This window comes from Salmo salar, chromosome 13 (genome assembly GCF_965601325.2).
Source record: "Salmo salar chromosome 13, fSalSal1, whole genome shotgun sequence".
NCBI lineage: Eukaryota > Metazoa > Chordata > Actinopteri > Salmoniformes > Salmonidae > Salmo > Salmo salar.
Genome location: NC_138303.1, coordinates 57,361,275 through 57,380,367, shown reverse-complemented (window position 1 = coordinate 57,380,367; position 19,093 = coordinate 57,361,275). Strand labels below are relative to the sequence as shown.

General features: G+C 46.5%; 1 protein-coding gene across 12 annotated transcripts in view; it reads right to left on the bottom strand.

The window, feature by feature from the left end:
• LOC106567440 (EBF transcription factor 1) overlaps positions 1 to 19,093 on the bottom strand; it is a 140,650-nt gene that overhangs the window by 17,885 nt on the left and 103,672 nt on the right. For all 12 annotated transcript variants that reach the window (XM_014136689.3, XM_014136693.3, XM_014136691.3 and 9 more), the window contains exon 11: positions 5,183 to 5,271. In XM_014136689.3, coding sequence (XP_013992164.1) covers positions 5,183 to 5,271 — 89 coding nt within the window. The remainder of the gene's footprint in view (positions 1 to 5,182; positions 5,272 to 19,093) is intronic.

Genomic DNA, 19,093 nt, shown 5'->3' with positions numbered 1-19,093 from the left:
TCTTCCCCTTTACTGTGACTCAATTACTCTTAGCGGAACAATAATAAAGTCCAGGGAGCGGAGGCTTCGATCGGCTGCCCCGCTGGAAGGCAAGCTGCTGACTGCACCATGATGGATCACCTCTGGTTGCCTGCACACTTAAACAGCGCAAACACCCCCCCTCACACGCATATACACGCGAGCACGCACACTCACGCCCACATAGATTGCTGTCCATACACTGTAAACCTTGGAGTGTTGAGCCTGCAGATAACAATGTGAAAAGGAAGATATGACTGTCTGTATATGTATTGGAAATATTGGAGACAGCGTGCTAGAGACAGAGGAACGAAGGACAGGCAACACGCTCTTGTATCCTGTAAGCCTATTGTTTCTGAGTTCCCATTTATAGTCCAGGATCTGTGTATACTTTACAGACGTGCGTGTCTGTGTGCACATGCATCAACACACAGACACACGTTTAGCTTGACATCCCTAGGGGTGTATGGCACCTGCTCAGGCTAATGCAAGATATAAGAAGAGGGGATGTTTTCTTCCATGAGGCCTCCCTCTCTCTCTCAGGGGACAGGGTTGTTTTTCTCAACTGTTAGGAGGATGTTGAGGGAGGGAGCGAAGGGGGTATGTGGGTGACAGAGGACCTCATGACCTGACTATAACCCACTCAGCTCAACGCTGATGGCCTACAGCAGGGGGTCCATAATTACATTCAGCCGTGGGCCGATTTTTCCTTCAGCGGATTGTCGGGGGGCAGAATATAATTATAAATAATTTTTACACTGGAAATTGACCGCAAGAATCCCGAACAAATAGATATAGTATAAGAAAAAAACGTAATTATTTCAAACCTTGATTACATTTGGGTACAATCACATAGGCCTATGCCTCTCTATTAATGCATGGGAATACTTGGGGACAAATTTCCAAAATTACAATTATTTTCGTCTTTTATGTCTTACAACTAAAATAATCAACCCCAAAAAAGTTAATTAAAAAAAATTTAAAAATTCTCTGAGAACTCGGGGGCCAAATAAATCACCCGCAGGCCGTATTTAGCCCCTTGGGCTGCCTATTGGAGAACCCTGGTCCAGGGGTGGGTCTGGGGAGGGGGCAGGGGGGGGCTAGTGCCCCTGTGACAACAATTTTGGACCCCCTTGTGGCCCCCCTAAATGTGGAGTATGAAATAATTTTTACATAACACATTTTTGCGATCGTTCTTTTTTTACATCTGTTATTAGACAGTGGCAACGCGGAACACTAATGATTATGAACATGGTATTTTGCCTGCTAATGCCTGCAATGCAGTGAAGAAAATGATATGACAACAATAACGTCTAATGTAACTGGCCCCTCTAACAGTACAACTGGCCCCAGCTTGCCCCCCCCCCCCAGTTGAAATGGTCTAGAACCGCCACTGCCCTGGTCTACAGTCTCAAAGGCTTTAAAGTAATGGATTGGATATTGCTTACTAAGTAGCACACTCTCCATCTGAATCACATACAGTCAGTAGCTACATGACCTTATCCAAATGAGGTCCTCCTCAGCTCAGACACTAAGCCCTTGACAATCCAGTCTCATCAAGATATGGCTACTGAACTCTAGATTTAACAGTACTTGCTTCTGGCCTGGACCAAGAGAATGTCGAGCATTCTAAAATACCCTTGGAGGCGCCGGCTATGCCTTGCTGAGCAGGACTAGACAGCAGAGCCGACAGCACCAACTGGCTGCGTCACCATCAACACCTATAGAGGTTTATCAGATCTGTCCTCCCCAGGCCAGCTGCAGCCAGGCTGGGTAGTGGGGGTGGTATAGGGGATGGTGGGGTGGTCAGTACTAACACAGATAACCACATCAGAGGAGGGGGGAGTACGGGGGTCTAAAAGGAGGTGAGTCACTGGCCCGTACACCCTGACTCATCCTTTCCAGGAAGTAGAACACTCCCACTGCCTGATGACATCGTCACATCATCAACACTGGTCAGTCATTGGGTATGACATCTTTCCTGCTCCTCTCACTGATTAACACGTTATGAGATGTTGGAGAATGTATTTCAAATGTGATGTACTGGAACTCCATGCTGATTTTTCTCACTTCAATCAAAAAAGAGGTCAGCAAAGGCAGTGAAAATGACCGTGTCAATCTCCATGTCCATGTGTCCGATTTTTTACAAATCAAACCAACCTCATTGGACATGACAGTGCACTGGTCTGCATCTAATGGGGATAAAAGTGCTGGGAGTGTGAGTGAGTGGAGGGCGTTCGGTATGGAGCGATGGCTACAATAGCTGTCTGTTTGCCTATTACACGGCTGGTGCTGCTCTACATGTGAGGTTAATGTGAACTAATGACGTGTGCAGTGTGTGTGTGTGTGTGTGTGTGTGTGTGTGTGTGTGTGTGTGTGTGTGTGTGTGTGTGTGTGTGTGTGTGTGTGTGTGTGTGTGTGTGTGCGTGTGTGTGCGTGCGTGTGTATGGAAAGCCGTTTTAACATATGTTAATATTATTTTTTATATCAATATTTTTGTGTTTTATATCAATAATGGTATTTTCTATATCAATAATTATCATTTCTATATAAAAAATGGAATCATCGATATCAAAATATCAATATAACATGTTTTATATAATTGTTTGAAATATATCGATAATGACATTTTTTATATCAAAAACTAGAATTTTCCATATCTATTTTGTATATCAATAATGATCTAATTATGCATATATTAGCATATATTTAGCATTATTAAAACTTAAACCAATTAGCTTCAAGCGCCTTGAATGTCAATGAAGAGTAGAGTGAGAGACAGTCTTCACATTTTGTTGCCTTAAAATGGATTTTAAAATGGATTAGATTTTTTTTCTACTAATGTACACAACCTATTACACAATTCTAAAGTGAACCAAAAATTATAGAACATTAACCAAATTAATCAAAAATACAAAACAAAAAGGCTGCCAAAGGTGCATCGCCAAGTATTAACTGTGGGGTGTGAAGACATACTCAATCCATACATTTTCCTTTCTTATTTTCTTCTTTCTTGGGGGGCAGAAGGTAGCCTAGTGGTTAGAGCGTTGTGCCAGTAACCGAAAGATTGCTGGATCGAATCCCCAAGCTGACAAGGTAAAAATCTGTCGTTCTGCCCCTGAACAAGGCAGTTAACCTACTGTTCCCCAGTAGGCTGTCATTGTAAATAAGAATTCGTTCTGAACTGACTTGCTTAGTTAAATAAGGTAAAATTTGGAAGATGTTCTATAACTTTTCTTTCACTGGAGATATTCTAGCTACTAAAGTAATGAGGAGAGTAGTGTCCTTCACTACCCACCAGAGCCCAGGTTGGATTGCCAATGGAGCTGCTGTAGTCTTAATGCACAGTGTCAAACTCATTTCATGGAGGGTTGAGTGTCTGTGGGTTTTCACTCCCTCCTTGAACTTGATTGAGGAATTAAGGTCACTAATTAGTAAGGAACTCCCTTAACCTGGTTGTCTAGAGCTTAATTGAAAGGAAAAACCAAAAACCACCAGACACTAGACCCTCCATGGAATGAGTTTGACACCCCTGTCTTAAGTTCTGCTTTGGCTCGGCTGGAACTGCTGGTTGTCCGCTGGTTTTCCTTTAAATTAAGCCATAGGCAACCAGGTGAGGGGAGTTCTGAACTGAACGAGATAAAACCAGCAATAGGACTGTTTGAGACGCCGAAAGAAATCTGTCATTCATTTTGATGTTTTGCACAGGATATTGTAGTCGTGCAATTTAACTAAGATGCTTGGTGCAGTATTTCTCAAGTGAACAAAATGTGCATGAAAACGATTCGTCTCTCGCTGAAGGACAACAAACACTTCATTTTAGAATCCTTACTGTTGACCAAACACCGACAACGGGCCGTAGACTTCGGCTACTGACTTCAACTCGCCAAAAGAAAAAAATATTGGTGCACGAACAGCCGAAAAAAACACCTTCCTGAAGACCAAAATGAACATAACCGTCGTCAGCGTATATGCACAAACTTTTTTGGGCGCTTTTAGAGCGTGTGGAGCGTGTGTGAGCTAGGAGACTGGGCTAGAAGTCTGAGCCTACTCTATGTACAGTACAGGAGCGGGGCGAGGAGCGGGGTAAGGCGAGTGGCGGGGTGGAGTAGGGCACACAGCCATACTGCTCCTAATTACCTTCCTCTTACTCTATTAAGTGCTGTTGTTCCAGCAGGGCTCCAGGGTATGAGGCACAGAAAACAAGATAAAGTGCTGTGTATTTATTACTCCCAAAGGATCAATTTACACCCTGCTTTTCTGTGGCTCGCAGAGCGCAACATGCACACACAAGTTATACACTCGTCCAAGTGCGCACACACGTAGCGTGCACACATGAACACACACACACTTTGCTGGTGAAGGAGTGTAAAGGAGTGTGGTGCTTTGCTTTTGCACCACTTTTAGGCAATGCTAACTGTAACAGAAAATGGTGTGCACTTCCACAGCAGTGATGTCAACTACCCTTGGATTAAGCGCGTTCGCCCGGCAACACGTGAGATCGTTAACACGTGCAGGAGTCTGAGTGTCGTCGATGACATCCGAGATGACAAGGACTCCACCGTTGCCGAGACGTGAGTCTGTTCCCTTTGATGTCACAGAAAGTGCGCGTCGCTGGAAGCGCTTCAGTGAGAAACAACGCCGATCCAAACAGCTGGTGAACACACAGGGTCGTGACCCTGCCCACCCAACAGGCTACAGTACAGTATGCTAAGGTTCAGCTGCATCTGCACTCTGCAGGAGTACTGTACTGGAGAGGACCTGGTCTTTGCCTGCGTTGATAGAACTGACACATCTTTGTATAAAAAGATAAATGATCCTTTGGTCCTAATTGTTTACATATGTATTTCCACTCAACAGTCTTTTTGCTTCACTGATAAAACAAATACCGTATCTAGAACATTATAGGATCTTGATGCAAGTGAAAGACAAAACATATCTAGGCAAGAGTAGCAAGATAGAGCCGCTGATTCAATCATTTGAGTGGTATTGGTAGAATATTTGAAAATCAAACTACTTTTTGATTTTCTAACAGAGCATGCTTAAACGTGTAGAAATATAGACATAGAGTGGCATGAGAGAGGACGGTAGACTCTGATTGGACAGTTAGGGCACAGGCTGTGGACTGATTGGATAGTAGAGGTGCAGGCAGTGTGACCGGTACCTTTGGAAGGCGTTCTGGATCTCCAGGGTGTCGGGGGATGACCTTCTGCAGCCGCTGAAAACCGTAATCGATGGTGGGCTCATTCAGGGCTGAGGACACACACACACAGGAGCACAGGGTTACAATACTGTAACATCATCTTAGAATAATTTGAGCATACGATCACAATATCATCTCAAATGGCCTTGAGTTCCCTCTTCGTATAGTATTCATCTTGCCGTACATTTCCAGGTCATTTCCGAAGTTGTGTCCCCAATGGAAGTACAAGGTAGCAGAAAAGTGACTGTCCTAAATACATCAGTAAAACACATGCATCAAGCAACCAGACAGGTACCAAGGCACTTTCCAGCCTGTGATTGCTTCAAAGTGAGCTTTTCATTAGTTTAAGCAACAATCTAGAGATAAAACAGAGCTAGCGTGAAGAAGAGTGAAGGGGGTTTAAATATATGATCGTGGCTAATGGAAGTCATTTTACATTCCCATGAAGCTAGATTGCCTGTATTTATAAAAGTGAGTGTAAAAAGCACATACGGTATGGTAATCTGGGGATTTTAAAGGACATTTACTTTTTACGTTTAGCATTGCAATTACTGGTATAAACCCTTTATCCTGTCAGAAGAGAGAGAGAGATGTAAAAGCCTGTCAGTCAGTGAGGGGAGCGAGGCGAGAGGCATATTTACATGCCTGCTGACAGCCAGCCAGGCGACTAGCGATAGAGGAACCGGAATGGCGGAGCGGAGTGGGGGCAGGGGGAGACAAGATGGCTGCCCAGCCCCAGAGCATTGTTTTATGGCGTTCTATCTGCCCTAAATGGAGCCTTTAAGAGCTCTGTGAGACTTAGATAAGGATTTGATGTGACAAAAAGTATCTCAGGTTCAACTTCTGAGAGGAACCAATATCAGGCCTGAAGGCTGATTTCACCTAACAGAAAAAAAGTGTTGAGGATACTCACTTCAGAATTATTTTTGATAATTATTACCATGGACAGGCATAGTTTAGGTTAAAAATATAAGTGAATAACAGGGTTAGACTATTCCTGTTGCTAGAATAATCTCACCCCTGAAGCCGAACAGTTTGCACATTATCACTGACACAAATGCTCATTTATTCTGAAAAGGATAAAATCATGTCTGTGGCAAAGAACGTTTTCACCACAGGGACTGAACCCACATCACCAATGACAATTCGCAATTTTGTAACAAAGAGCAGAATAAAAGCTAGATATTCCAGCAGGAATCTGATACTGTCTGCACAGCCGAACGCCCACCAACACCAGCCATCCCTAAACCCCGTTCCCAAGCCCCGGCCTCCACAGTCTGTGGCTGTGGGGCTTTCTCTTCCTGTTATCATAACCTCCCGGGCCTTTGTCAAGACGCCTGCAGCATTTTGACACTGGAACAATGACCCTTTCTTCTGCTGGGTCTGGGGAGAGAGGGGTCTGGCTGAGTGTATGCTGTGATGTCTGGTGCTCTCTAGGAGACCCACACACAATATCTCTGTGACTCACCACATTCACGGATATACTATCTATATGCACACAATCACGCAGGGACGCAGGCAAGCGCACACGCACACACACACACAGATGGGAGAAAATGGAGCGAGGGTAAAAGAGGAAGAGAAAAAGAGTGGTTGACATGGTGTAAGGGTATGGATAGATGAGTTATTAGAAGGGTGTGAGGGTATGGATAGATGAGATAGTAGAAGGGTGTGAGGGTATGGATAGATGAGTTATTAGAAGGGTGTGAGGGTATGGATAGATGAGTTATTAGAAGGGTGTGAGGGTATGGATAGATGAGTTATTAGAAGGGTGTGAGGGTATGGATAGATGAGATATTAGAATGGTGTGAGGGTATGGATAGATGAGATATTAGAATGGTGTGAGGGTATGGATAGATGAGATAGTAGAAGGGTGTGAGGGTATGGATAGATGAGATATTAGAATGGTGTGAGGGTATGGATAGATGAGATAGTAGAAGGGTGTGAGGGTATGGATAGATGAGATAGTAGAAGGGTGTGAGGGTATGGATAGATGAGATATTAGAATGTTGTGAGGGTATGGATAGATGAGATATTAGAATGGTGTGAGGGTATGGATAGATGAGATATTAGAATGGTGTGAGGGTATGGATAGAGGGGATATTAGAAGGGTGTGAGGGTATGGATAGATGAGATATTAGAATGGTGTGTGAGGTGTGTGTGATGCTAGGTGCTTTCCATGGAGTGTTCCAGTAAATGTCCGTTACAGCTTAGTGTATTGTGTTCCATAATTGGTCTGTCTGTGGTGAGCTCACACACACCACCGGAGACGAGAATATAGCCAGTCAATTTGTCTCAAAATTATCAAAAAGACCCTTTAAAAAGCATATGTCCACATCTGTACAGAGAATGGCATCCACATATACTGACAGATAACAACTACTGTATGTATTTGTAATGTAACCGGTAGCTCGTAAAAAAAAAGTACCACCAACATCAAAACATTCCCATATACAGTGCATGTAGAGGTATAGAGAACACACACACACACAGAGTGGCACCAGGTAATATGGCACCACACCGGCCCACTTTAACAACAACCATCCTGGAGTTAAAACAGAGCTCTGTGTCTCCTTCACATTTTATACTCTGACTGTGCCTATCGTTTCTCCCTCTTACCCTCCTTCAATCCCTACAAGCACATATTTTATTTAAAATGATGACTCTTTGAGGCAACAACGCTTCAATTGTTCATCAAAACGCGAATTAAAGGAGTGTGTGTCTGTGCATAGTGGCAGGTCGCCTGGAATGGGTAGGTGAGTAGCACAAATACAGTGTGGAGGAGAAAAGAAGAACCTCTCTCTCTCTCTCTCTCTCTCTCTCTCTCTCTCTCTCTCTCTCTCTCGGCAGGGACTGATCTAATTGATTTAGCCACGACAGTCTCCACATTATTATTTAAAGGAGAAGAATGAAATTCATATTCAGATGAAGAGTTGTGTTAGGGAGCTGACGGGTGTAGCAAGGAGTCATGTAAGGGGAGGAGGAAGAGGAGGACGGGGCCTGATGAAGCCTAGGAATCGAATATGGATGAGGAGGTGAGGAAGGGACGGCAAGGTTGAGGAATGGTGTAGGGTGGATGAGGGAGGTTGGCGGTTGATGAGGCCAGGGAGCGAGGCGGGGGAGGGGGCCAAGGTTGGCGGTAGGGCGGCGCTGCCTGTAAGGTCTCCATTAACAGGCTGATATGGAGATGGATGGGCTCTGCTCTGCGTGTCAACACGGCCACGCAGTTGTGGATGTCAGATGCTGTTTACTCCCCCTTATTGCTATCGATTTCCACATTGGGCACAATCTTTGCACCAGGAGAGTGGATAATATTCACTTACTGGGAGGTAAGAGGGCAGGGAAAGGGGGGGAGAGGAGAGGAAGGGAGACACTTGGAGCTCGATGAATGAACATGAGGGGCGAAATACTCCCGTAGCAATATCCCCATGACAAAACGAAATGTTTTGTGGTGATTCATTTTGAGCTTAACATAAAAAAAGCATGATTTCCCCTCACTGTTGATGCCAGCCCCCGAGAGCTGAGAAAAACCTCCCAAGCACCCAAGAATAATCGGTTACAAAATATGTTTGTCTTTTCTTAGGAAAGAACTAACCTTTCCTCCACTTACACCACTGAGAAATCACACTGAACACACACATTTAAATCTGTGTGGGAAGGGGGGCCCAGTCAAGGTATTATGCCAAGAAGGAAACATATTCTAGGGGACGTGAGCCTTTAAAATGTGTACATATGTTCCCATTCATATGAACAGAGTGGAGAGGTGGTCAAAAGCTGACAGTGATTCTAACCAAACATCCATTGTGTGTGCCTGGATACACTGTTTATGTAAAATTACTCTCCGGTCCCATTACACCAGGCCTATTCTCTGCCGTGCACTGTTTTCAATGAATGAGTCCACTTGATAAGCATTGACAACAAAAGTATGCGTCACAATTTATAATCATAGTCCAGTCATAGGGGACCGAGTGGCGTGTCACTACAGACCCGGGTTTGATCCCGGGCTGTATCACAACCGGATGTGATCGGGAGTCCCAGAGGGCGACGCACAGAGGAGGGGAGGAATTGGCCGGGTTTGGCCGCCATTGTAAATAAGAATTTGTTCTTAACTGACTTGCCTAGTTAAATAAAGATAAAATAAAACATAGACAATTGCAGTCAAAAGCTCCAGTTATATTCGGCATTACTAATCTGTCTCATATAAAAAATGATTTCAAACGGTTACAAAACCAATCATGTTCAGGGAAAAACAACCAACACCATCTAATCAGGAAACACCCTGCCATCTTGTCTTCAGAAATAGACAGTTTATAGAAATACAACACTATAGATATCATAGAAGTGAAACATGACCACATAAACATGTTGAGAATGGAGAAGTGAGTTTGGGTTGGCCATCCGTCCTCCTGTACCTCTGCTGCCTGGCGCTCTCTGCATGTGCAACAACTCAAACCACACAGAGAGTATTTATAGTGCAGGAGAATTCCCTCTTTTAACTGTTTTATTGTTTTCCACTTATTAATAGCACATGTGTTGACTTGGGGAAGAGATGCTGGTTTATGTTACTCCATGGGCTGTGTTAGCTAGTGACTTTACACAGCAAGATCGAATCCCCGAGCTGACAAGGTACAAATCTGTCGTTCTGCCCCTGAACAAGGCAGAATTTGTTCTTAACGGACTTGCCAAGTTAAATAAAAAATACAATTAGGGCCAGAACGCATTGCTACTTCTTAGTAACCCTACTTGACCACTGTCAGAGAACGACACATTACAGGTTACCATAGCAGCCTGTTACAGTTGACCACAACAAAATGGCGCAACCTTAGCAAGGAGGTCGTTGGGAGAATTTTCCAAGATTAGGCCCCTGGTTGTCAACACTGGATTTTCAACAGTCTACTAGTGTATAAAGGCACAACGCCTCTCTAGCCATGGAATCATAGGGACAGGCATTCTGACAGTGCTCCCCCAAAGAAGATCGGATCCAAACGACTAAAACCAAACAGCAATAAATAAATGAACACTCCCCCCCCCCCCCCCCATCTCCCCCCCCCCCCCCCCCCCCCCCCCATCTCCCCCCCTCCCCCCCCATCTCCCCCCCCCATCTCCCCCTGCTCAAACCACTATGTGAAGGATTCCTTGCAATCACACAGATCAATGCTCATTGAAATTTCATGAGGGCAGATCCAGGCCTCATCATATTTCACAATAATGACCTGGAGAAGAGGATGGTGTGAGTGTGTGGGGAGGAGAGGAGGAGGAGGAGTGGAGGGGGTAAGGAGCGGGGTCAGACCCCCCATAAAAAAAATGGGTCAGTGTAAAGCACGGTGTGGGGAGAGGGAGGGAGCCTAAATCACTACTGGGGCACCCCCACTGAGCAGTGTTCCACATAGTCCTGGATATCTACATATATAGCTTCATATATATACCTTCATATATATATATATATAAAACCAGCAGAACTAGATCAGTATGGATTTTCCCACTATTCTCTTCACCTGCCCCTTCCACAATAGCCTTGGTCCTCCACTGCCTACAGTAAATAAAATGGACATAAAACACCAACATTGCTTCCATTGTTTTATTATTTTTGGTCTGTGTGTTTTTCCCCCTGTTGGTGTTAACCAGGCCAGTGCATGTTTCCCTAGCTCAGGTGGGAGTGTTAAATGGACTGGGCCGGGCTCCCTCAGGTTCTGATAGGTGTTAGCGGGGTAGCTACCGTAGCCAACTAACTCTCCTGTGTGTGGTAATAGCTAGGGCTGCAGTTTAACAAGCGTTGGGCTGGACTTGGGGAGAACGACGGAGAAGAGGGGAGAACGATGGAGAAGAGGGGAGAACGGGGGAGAAGAGGGGAGAACGACGGAGAAGAGGGGAGAACGGGGGAGAATCGGGGAGAACGACGGAGAAGAGGGGAGAACGGGGGAGAAGAGGGGAGAACGGGGGAGAAGAGGGGAGAATGGGGGAGAAGAGGGGAGAACGGGGGAGAAGAGGGGAGAATGGGGGAGAAGAGGGGAGAACGGGGGAGAAGAGGGGAGAACGGGGGAGAAGAGGGGAGAACGGGGGAGAAGAGGGGAGAATGGGGGAGAAGAGGGGAGAATGGGGGAGAAGAGGGGAGAACGGGGGAGAAGAGGGGAGAACGGGGGAGAAGAGGGGAGAACGACGGAGAAGAGGGGAGAACGGGGGAGAAGAGGGGAGAATGGGGGAGAAGAGGGGAGAACGGGGGAGAAGAGCGGAGAACGATGGAGAAGAGGGGAGAACGGGGGAGAAGAGGGGAGAACGATGGAGAAGAGGGGAGAACGGGGGAGAAGAGGGGAGAACGGGGGAGAAGAGGGGAGAACGGGGGAGAAGAGGGGAGAACGGGGGAGAAGAGGGGAGAATGGGGGAGAAGAGGGGAGAACGGGGGAGAAGAGCGGAGAACGATGGAGAAGAGGGGAGAACGGGGGAGAAGAGGGGAGAACGGGGAGAGTGAGCAGAGTGGTAATGAGCTAGGGAATGCAGCGCGGCCTCTCCAATCCTCCCCCATCTCCTCCCTCTCCTCTCCTCCCCCCTAGGGCTCCATGTTTCTCAGGTGTGATCTCATGGCTGCGGCTGGGAATCGATACGCTCAGCAGCCCGGCGCTCAATACCTCTGAATTATTGCTTCATTCTTCTCCTTATTATAGATGAGTTATTTTTTCCAAGCCCATACCACTTTGGGATCAATAGAATACAATCTTATTTTTATACATTTTTCCATACAGCCTGTAGGGATTTTTTTGTGTCTTTTTCTTCTCCATCGGAGCTAAATGAGGCCTTGTGCTTGGAGGGAGAAATGACATGTATGCCTGAAATCCATATCTAAAATGGACTGCTTGTTTTTTGTAGAATTTGTACCTGGCTTGTTTTTGGCGCAGTGAGCTGTGAGTCAACTGTGAAAGGACGTATTAAGCGATCAACATAGGCTCCATCCACTAACCGTTAAACGGGGCCGAGGAGATAAAGGGACGGTAGAGCCTTGCAGATGCACAGTTCCACCTTCCAATGGCCTTGCTTCACACTTCACTCCTCTTGTGTACACTGTACAGTAGCGACACGCAGTATGAATTAAAATAGGAGAATTCAGGGAGAGAAGATTCCTGTTTTTTAACTCTACCATATCACACTCTCTCTCTCTCTCTCTCTCTCTCTCTCACACACACACACACTGTCCCTCTTAATCTGCTTTGAGTTATGTTTCACACCGTCTTCAGCTCCAGATTTGTCATCACAAGGGTTTTATTTATTTAGCCTTTATTTAACCAGGTAAGTCATTGAGAACACATTCTCTTTTACAATAACAACGTGCGGGTTAGGGTATGGTGTAATGGAGAAAAGATATGGAGAGAAAAGGGCTATGTGTCATTTCTCAGGCTGGGGATATGGTTTTACAAACAGAGTGTATGTGTGATATGCTGCTCCCCCTAAGGCGTTTGGCTTTATCATCAGTTCAGCCTAGCCCCTAATTGCGCAAGGCATTACAGTAAGCAGACACACGCACACACACACACACACACACACACACACACACACACACACACACACACACACACACACACACACACACACACACACACACACACACACACACACACACACACACACACACACACACACACACACACACACACACACACACTCTCTCACAAGTCACACGTGCGGCATCTTTGTTTTCTCTTTGTTTATTGATTGTCACTTGGCACTTTGTGTAACACAGAGCGGCGACATCAACGTTGTGTTTCACAGGTGACATGACACCTCCACCAGACGCCATTCTCAACAGCACATATGTCACACGGTGGCGGTGGCTGAGAGTCAACAGCACACTACAACCACTGCCAGAACACACTGAGGACCTTGTGTGCCAGGGGGAGCGATAATGATCTGCTTGTTTGTCTTTTTGTTCATTGTTTTTGCCGCCATGTTGCCTACAGTATGACAGAACATGAAGTGGGACCAAGTCAGTATTATTCGAGTCAAGCAAGTCTCAAGTCACAAGAGTCTCAAGTTGAGTTCCAAGTAGAATGGGTCGAGTCTCGAGTCAAGTCCAAGTCGTGCGTTCTACGAGCAAGTCAAGTCGAGTCAAGTCTCAGCAACAAAAAAAAGACAGCCCTTTTCATTATTTTGTCTACAACCCATTTTGATTATGTAATAATACATTTTAACAACAAATTCCATACGCAAGCTTCATAAGTACATTTTGACATACCAAAAGACTATTAGGCTTATGCTAGTCATTGTTGCTTGATGCCTCATTGCTGATGAGCGTGCAAAGTAAACAGTTCATATTCTTGATCACCCCCCAAAAATGTTGGAGCTGCATATTGATTTATGGCAATCCTATCTCCCTAGAATGTCACGTTTATGCTGCACCCCCGATCCAATAGCTGTACAGCAAATCAGCAATCTGTTCTCTAACTCGCCCCAACTTGTTGATTGACAGTTTGCTGGTCCAATCAAAGGGCCGAGTGTGCGTTTCACTAGTCAATTTGTTGCAGGTTTTTCTTGTTGCAAGTGCGACGCTGTGGCTACTGTCTCTGGCTGCATGGAGAGTAATCCACGCAGACTCTGTGCCACAAAATGAGTGACAGAACCGTTACAGAACCTGGCCAGATCATTTCAAGTAATCAGTCTCAGGCCGACGTCGAGCCCCGAGTCTTGAGGCTCCAAGTCCAAGTCGAGTTTCAAGTCATCAAATTTGTGACTCGAGTCCGACTCGAGTCCAAGTCACGCGACTCAAGTCCACACCTCTGTGACAGAATATAACGAGAGCGAGAGGGCGAGACAGACAGACAGAGAGCGAGAGAGAGAGAGAGAAAGAGAGAGAGAGAAAAGAGAAAGAATCCTCCGTGTTTACTGTAGCCTGCCTACTAGCTTTTCATTAACCCTGCTGTAGGAGAAGGGTGGGAACCCCTCTGTCTGACTGATTCTCTGGCCAGTGGCAGCTGACATGTACCCCGTGGTTACCAGGTAGCCATTGATTTCTGCCTGGCCCAGCCGTAGGGGCTGGGGGGGGGGGGGGGGGGGGTGCTTGAGAGACGTTCATGCCGATGCCTGTATTGATTTAATTAGGCCCTCAACTCCACCGCGCTCCGTCTCCACGGCAGCAAATTATTAGTGCTGCCAGCTGTCCTACGGGTGCCACGGCGTCCAGCTGCCACCCATGCCTACCAATCCCCCATGCCCAGGACGGGTGGCACAGGAGCCCAGTCAACCCACCACGAGGTGCCGACAGGAGGCACCAGAGGAAAAAGAAGGGGTTTAGAGTCAGAACTCTGGTGGTGAGTTCTACTCAGCAGGCCTGCCTGGTGCCTCACAGGGGGCCGAGGCCAGGAGAAGTTGAGGGACAGGAGGGACACAAAGGACACGGTACTGGGACTGTGGAGAGAGGTGGCATGGGTGTGCTGCCCAACCCAGTTAACACCGCGTGATGTCTCTGTGCTGAAGGTAGAGGAGTTTGATCATATATCAGAGACCAAGGAGAGATAAGACGCTGCTGAGCGTCTGTAGGAGCCGGTGAACGGAGAAGGCCCAGCTGTGTATTATTAGGAATATGTGGTTTACGTGTACATTTCTCACCGCTGCAGATCAAGCAGCATAAGGCGCTCCGTGGAATCCCATCTGCCAGCCACATTACAGACATTTTCTCTCTTCATTTAAAAAAGAAATGTATAATTACTTTCAACTCGGGGCTCTCGTTTGTGCAGAGAGTACGTGGTTAATTGCTCTGCCAGAGGGGGGACTAGAGCAACAACAACAAAACAGACGGAATCCGACGGAGAGCCAGTGAGCGCTCCCAGCTATGACCTTTCACCCGGGGAGAGAAGTCGACCTTGACGCGGGGTGAGGTAACCGCCGGGCCGGATCGAATTTCCTAATTCACATGTTGAAGAAATTGGCAAATGAGCAGGTCAGGGTTCATCTCCGCCCACTTGAAAAAAGCACTTAGCAGCCAGACAGGCCTGTATGGATGGAGTCAGGTAGCCTGCGGGAGGACAGCCTAGCCCGCCCGGCAACCAAAGATGATTAAAAATCATTTCTGGGTAATGAGACTTCCCCATTCCCAGCCAGCCCATTTACAGCAGGGCTTGGTTAGGGTGCAGAGTCACTGCCTTGCATAGTGTCACACAGCCCACAGAGAGAGAAAGTAGTCCCAACACGAGTGTGGGCTTAGCATGGTAACATAACACTAAATCATGTTTTATATCATCTTACTGGTGAAATGATATGATATGAGGTGTGTCGTGAGTAGAAACTGGAGTGTACAACACACACACACACACACACAAACACACACACACTGGAGGGTGCCCTACTGTGTGGCATTGTGGACCCGTGTCAAGAGGATCAATATTAATGAGTGAGGCCTCCCATTGTCACCCACACCCTCCACTGTGTGTGTGTGTGTGTGTGTGTGTGTGTGTGTGTGTGTGTGTGCGTGCGTGCGTGCGTGCGTGCGTGTGCGTGTGTTTGTGTCTGTGTGCGTGCATTGTATTTGTATATACATGCGTATGAGCATGCAAGTGTGAGCATGAGAGAAATAAAATGAGAGAGAGGAAGGGGGCCACTTCACTACAGAAGTGTTCCTCTCTCCCTCCTCCCTTCCTCTTTCCGAGGGAAGAGAGGAAAAGTGCAGAAAGGGGAATAATGCCACAGCCATTACAGGATTCTAAAATTGCTCTGGGATTGGTTCCACCCACTAAGAGAGCTCAGTGAAATGGTTTGCAGCCAGGTTCCTCCATTATGTACAACTTATTACAAACAAATTTCTCCTCCAGGGCATCTCTTATAATTTTCAATTAGGTGAAACGAGGTTGTGAGCCCAGGGAGGGCAGAATCCACCACTGTTTCGGTTTCAGCACGGGGTGTGTGTATGTGTGTGTGTTTGTGTGGGTGTTTGTGTGGGTGTTTGTGTGGGTGTTTGTGTGGGTGTTTGTGTGTGTGTTTGTGTGGGTGTTTGTGTGGGTGTATGTGTGTGTGTATGTGTGTGTGTTTTTGTGTGTGTTTGTGTGGGTGTTTGTGTGGGTGTTTGTGTGGGTGTTTGTGTGTGTGTTTGTGTGGGTGTTTGTGTGGGTGTTTGTGTGGGTGTATGTGTGTGTGTATGTGTGTGTGTTTGTGTGGGTGTTTGTGTTGGTGTGGGTGTTTGTGTGGGTGTTTGTGTGGGTGTTTGTGTGGGTGTTTGTGTGGGTGTTTTTGTGTGTGTTTGTGTGGGTGTTTGTGTGGGTGTTTGTGTGGGTGTTTGTGTTTGTGTTTGTGTGGGTGTTTGTGTGGGTGTTTGTGTGGGTGTATGTGTGTGTGTATGTGTGTGTGTTTGTGTGGGTGTTTGTGTGGGTGTTAGTGTGTGTGTATGTGTGGGTGTTTGTGTGGGTGTTTGTGTGGGTGTTTGTGTGGGTGTTAGTGTGTGTGTATGTGTGTGTGTTTGTGTGGGTGTTTGTGTGGGTGTTAGTGTGGGTGTTAGTGTTTGTGTGGGTGTTTGTGTGGGTGTTAGTGTGGGTGTTTGTGTGGGTGTATGTGTGGGTGTTTGTGTGGGTGTTTGTGTGGGTGTTTGTGTGGGTGTTAGTGTGTGTGTATGTGTGTGTGTTTGTGTGGGTGTTTGTGTGGGTGTTAGTGTGGGTGTTAGTGTTTGTGTGGGTGTTTGTGTGGGTGTTAGTGTGGGTGTTTGTGTGGGTGTTTGTGTGGGTGTTTGTGTGGGTGTTTGTGTGGGTGTTAGTGTGGGTGTTAGTGTTTGTGTGGGTGTTTGTGTGGGTGTTAGTGTGGGTGTTAGTGTTTGTGTGGGTGTTTGTGTGGGTGTTTGTGTGGGTGTTTGTGTGGGTGTTTGTGTGGGTGTTTGTGTGGGTGTTAGTGTGGTGTGTGTGGGTGTTTGTGTGGGTGTTTGTGTGTGTGTTTGTGTGTGTGTTTGTGTGGGTGTTTGTGTGGGTGTTTGTGTGGGTGTTTGTGTGGGTGTTTGTGTGGGTGTTTGTGTGTGTGTTTGTGTGGGTGTTTGTGTGGGTGTTTGTGTGGGTGTTAGTGTGGGTGTGTGTGTGGGTGTGTGTGTATGTGTGGGTGTTTGTGTGGGTGTGTGTGTTTGTGTGGGTGTTAGTGTGGGTGTTTGTGTGGGTGTTAGTGTGGGTGTGTGTGTGGGTGTGTGTGTATGTGTGGGTGTTTGTGTGGGTGTGTGTGTTTGTGTGGGTGTTTGTGTGGGTGTTAGTGTGGGTGTTTGTGTGGGTGTTAGTGTGGGTGTGTGTGTGGGGGTGTGTGTATGTGTGGGTGTTTGTGTGGGTGTGTGTGTTTGTGTGGGTGTTTGTGTGGGTGTTTGTGTGGGTGTTAGTGTGGGTGTTTGTGTGGGTGTTTGTGTGTGTGTTTGTGTGGGTGTTAGTGTGTGTGTTAGTGTGGGTGTTTGTGTGGGTGTTTGTGTGTGTGTATGTGTGGGTGTTTGTGTGGGTGTTTGTGTGGGTGTTAGTGTGGGTGTTAGTGTGGGTGTTAGTGTGGGTGTTAGTGTGGGTGTTTGTGTGTGTGTATGTGTGGGTGTTTGTGTGGGTGTTTGTGTGGGTGTTAGTGTGGGTGTTAGTGTGGGTGTTAGTGTGGATGTTAGTGTGTTGCTATGAAAAAGAGCATCAGAGAATGAAAGATTGCTTGTTTTTGCAGATACTTATTTCTCTACGGGATTGTACATTCTTAACATCTTAAAAGTGTAAATATGTGTGTGTTTGTGTGTTTATGTGCTTTTACGTGTGTGTATGCTCATGTATGTGTGTTGTGTGTGTGTGTGCGTGTGCGTGTGCGTGGTGTGTGTGTGTGTGTGCGTGTGTGTGTGCGTGTGTGCGTGTGTGTAAACCCAACACGCATTCGCTCACGTTCTGGACGGATTCATTTTCTTCAAATGGCTTCAAGATGGAGGCCTATAAAGCCCAGACTGTTTTCCTAGCTTAATTGTAACGCTTTTACGAGCATTTGTCGTTACAATCTCCCAATCTACAGTAATTAAGTCAACATTGGCCTCCCTCTGAACCTCCCATTCACAGAGTGGGTGCTGTAGCCTACCTTCCTGCTAGTCCAACAGGCCTCCTTGTTACTGTTAAAGCAGCGGGGGGGTACTGCCTGTGCTGCAACACACAACCCTTTCTCAGCCTCTTGGCATACAAGCGCTCCATATAACTTCCTGCTAATTTCTGCACATAAACACATGGCTATGGAGCCAGGCAGGCAGGCAGAGCTAGGCTAGTGGCTCTGCTCACTGACGGATGAATCAGGCCCCTCTTTCCTTCCTATGAGCGAGATAAGTTCTCTATTGGCCTTATCTACTGGATTGTACAGGATGTCACTGCTTGTGAGAGCGCCGTGCCGAGCATTAACCTCCACACAGAGGAAATAGGTGGGATTCTTAGGCCAGATAGGCCTGTGTTTGCTAGGAAGCCCCTGTCATCCACTGTGAATCACACAGCTACAGAGAGAGAGAGAGAGAGAGAGAGAGCTGGAGAGGCTCTCAGTGTGCAGCTAACTGTGTTTTCTGTTCCGTACTATGGAGTTGATAATAACAAGCTCTGGTGCGTTCTGCACTCCTGTACTCAACTCTGCTATTGGATCGCTCACCTCGCAGATGATGGTTCTTTAAAGGTTCATTAAATATCTTCGTAGGCGGCCCGACCAAATGTGAGTTATAGATCTGTCACTGTCATTGAAATCAAGTCTGGTAGGTGGTAGATCTGTTCTATGTGAGCTATTTCTATGCTTTCCGTCTTAACTTTCACTTTTGCGTCTTTTTTTGTTTCGTTATTTTAGCAATATTTCACAGCATGTACAATGATTCTCTACACTATACACAGGCGAACATGATAGAATTCTAGCTACCAGCAATGGCGGCGCGATGGCTACATATTGTGT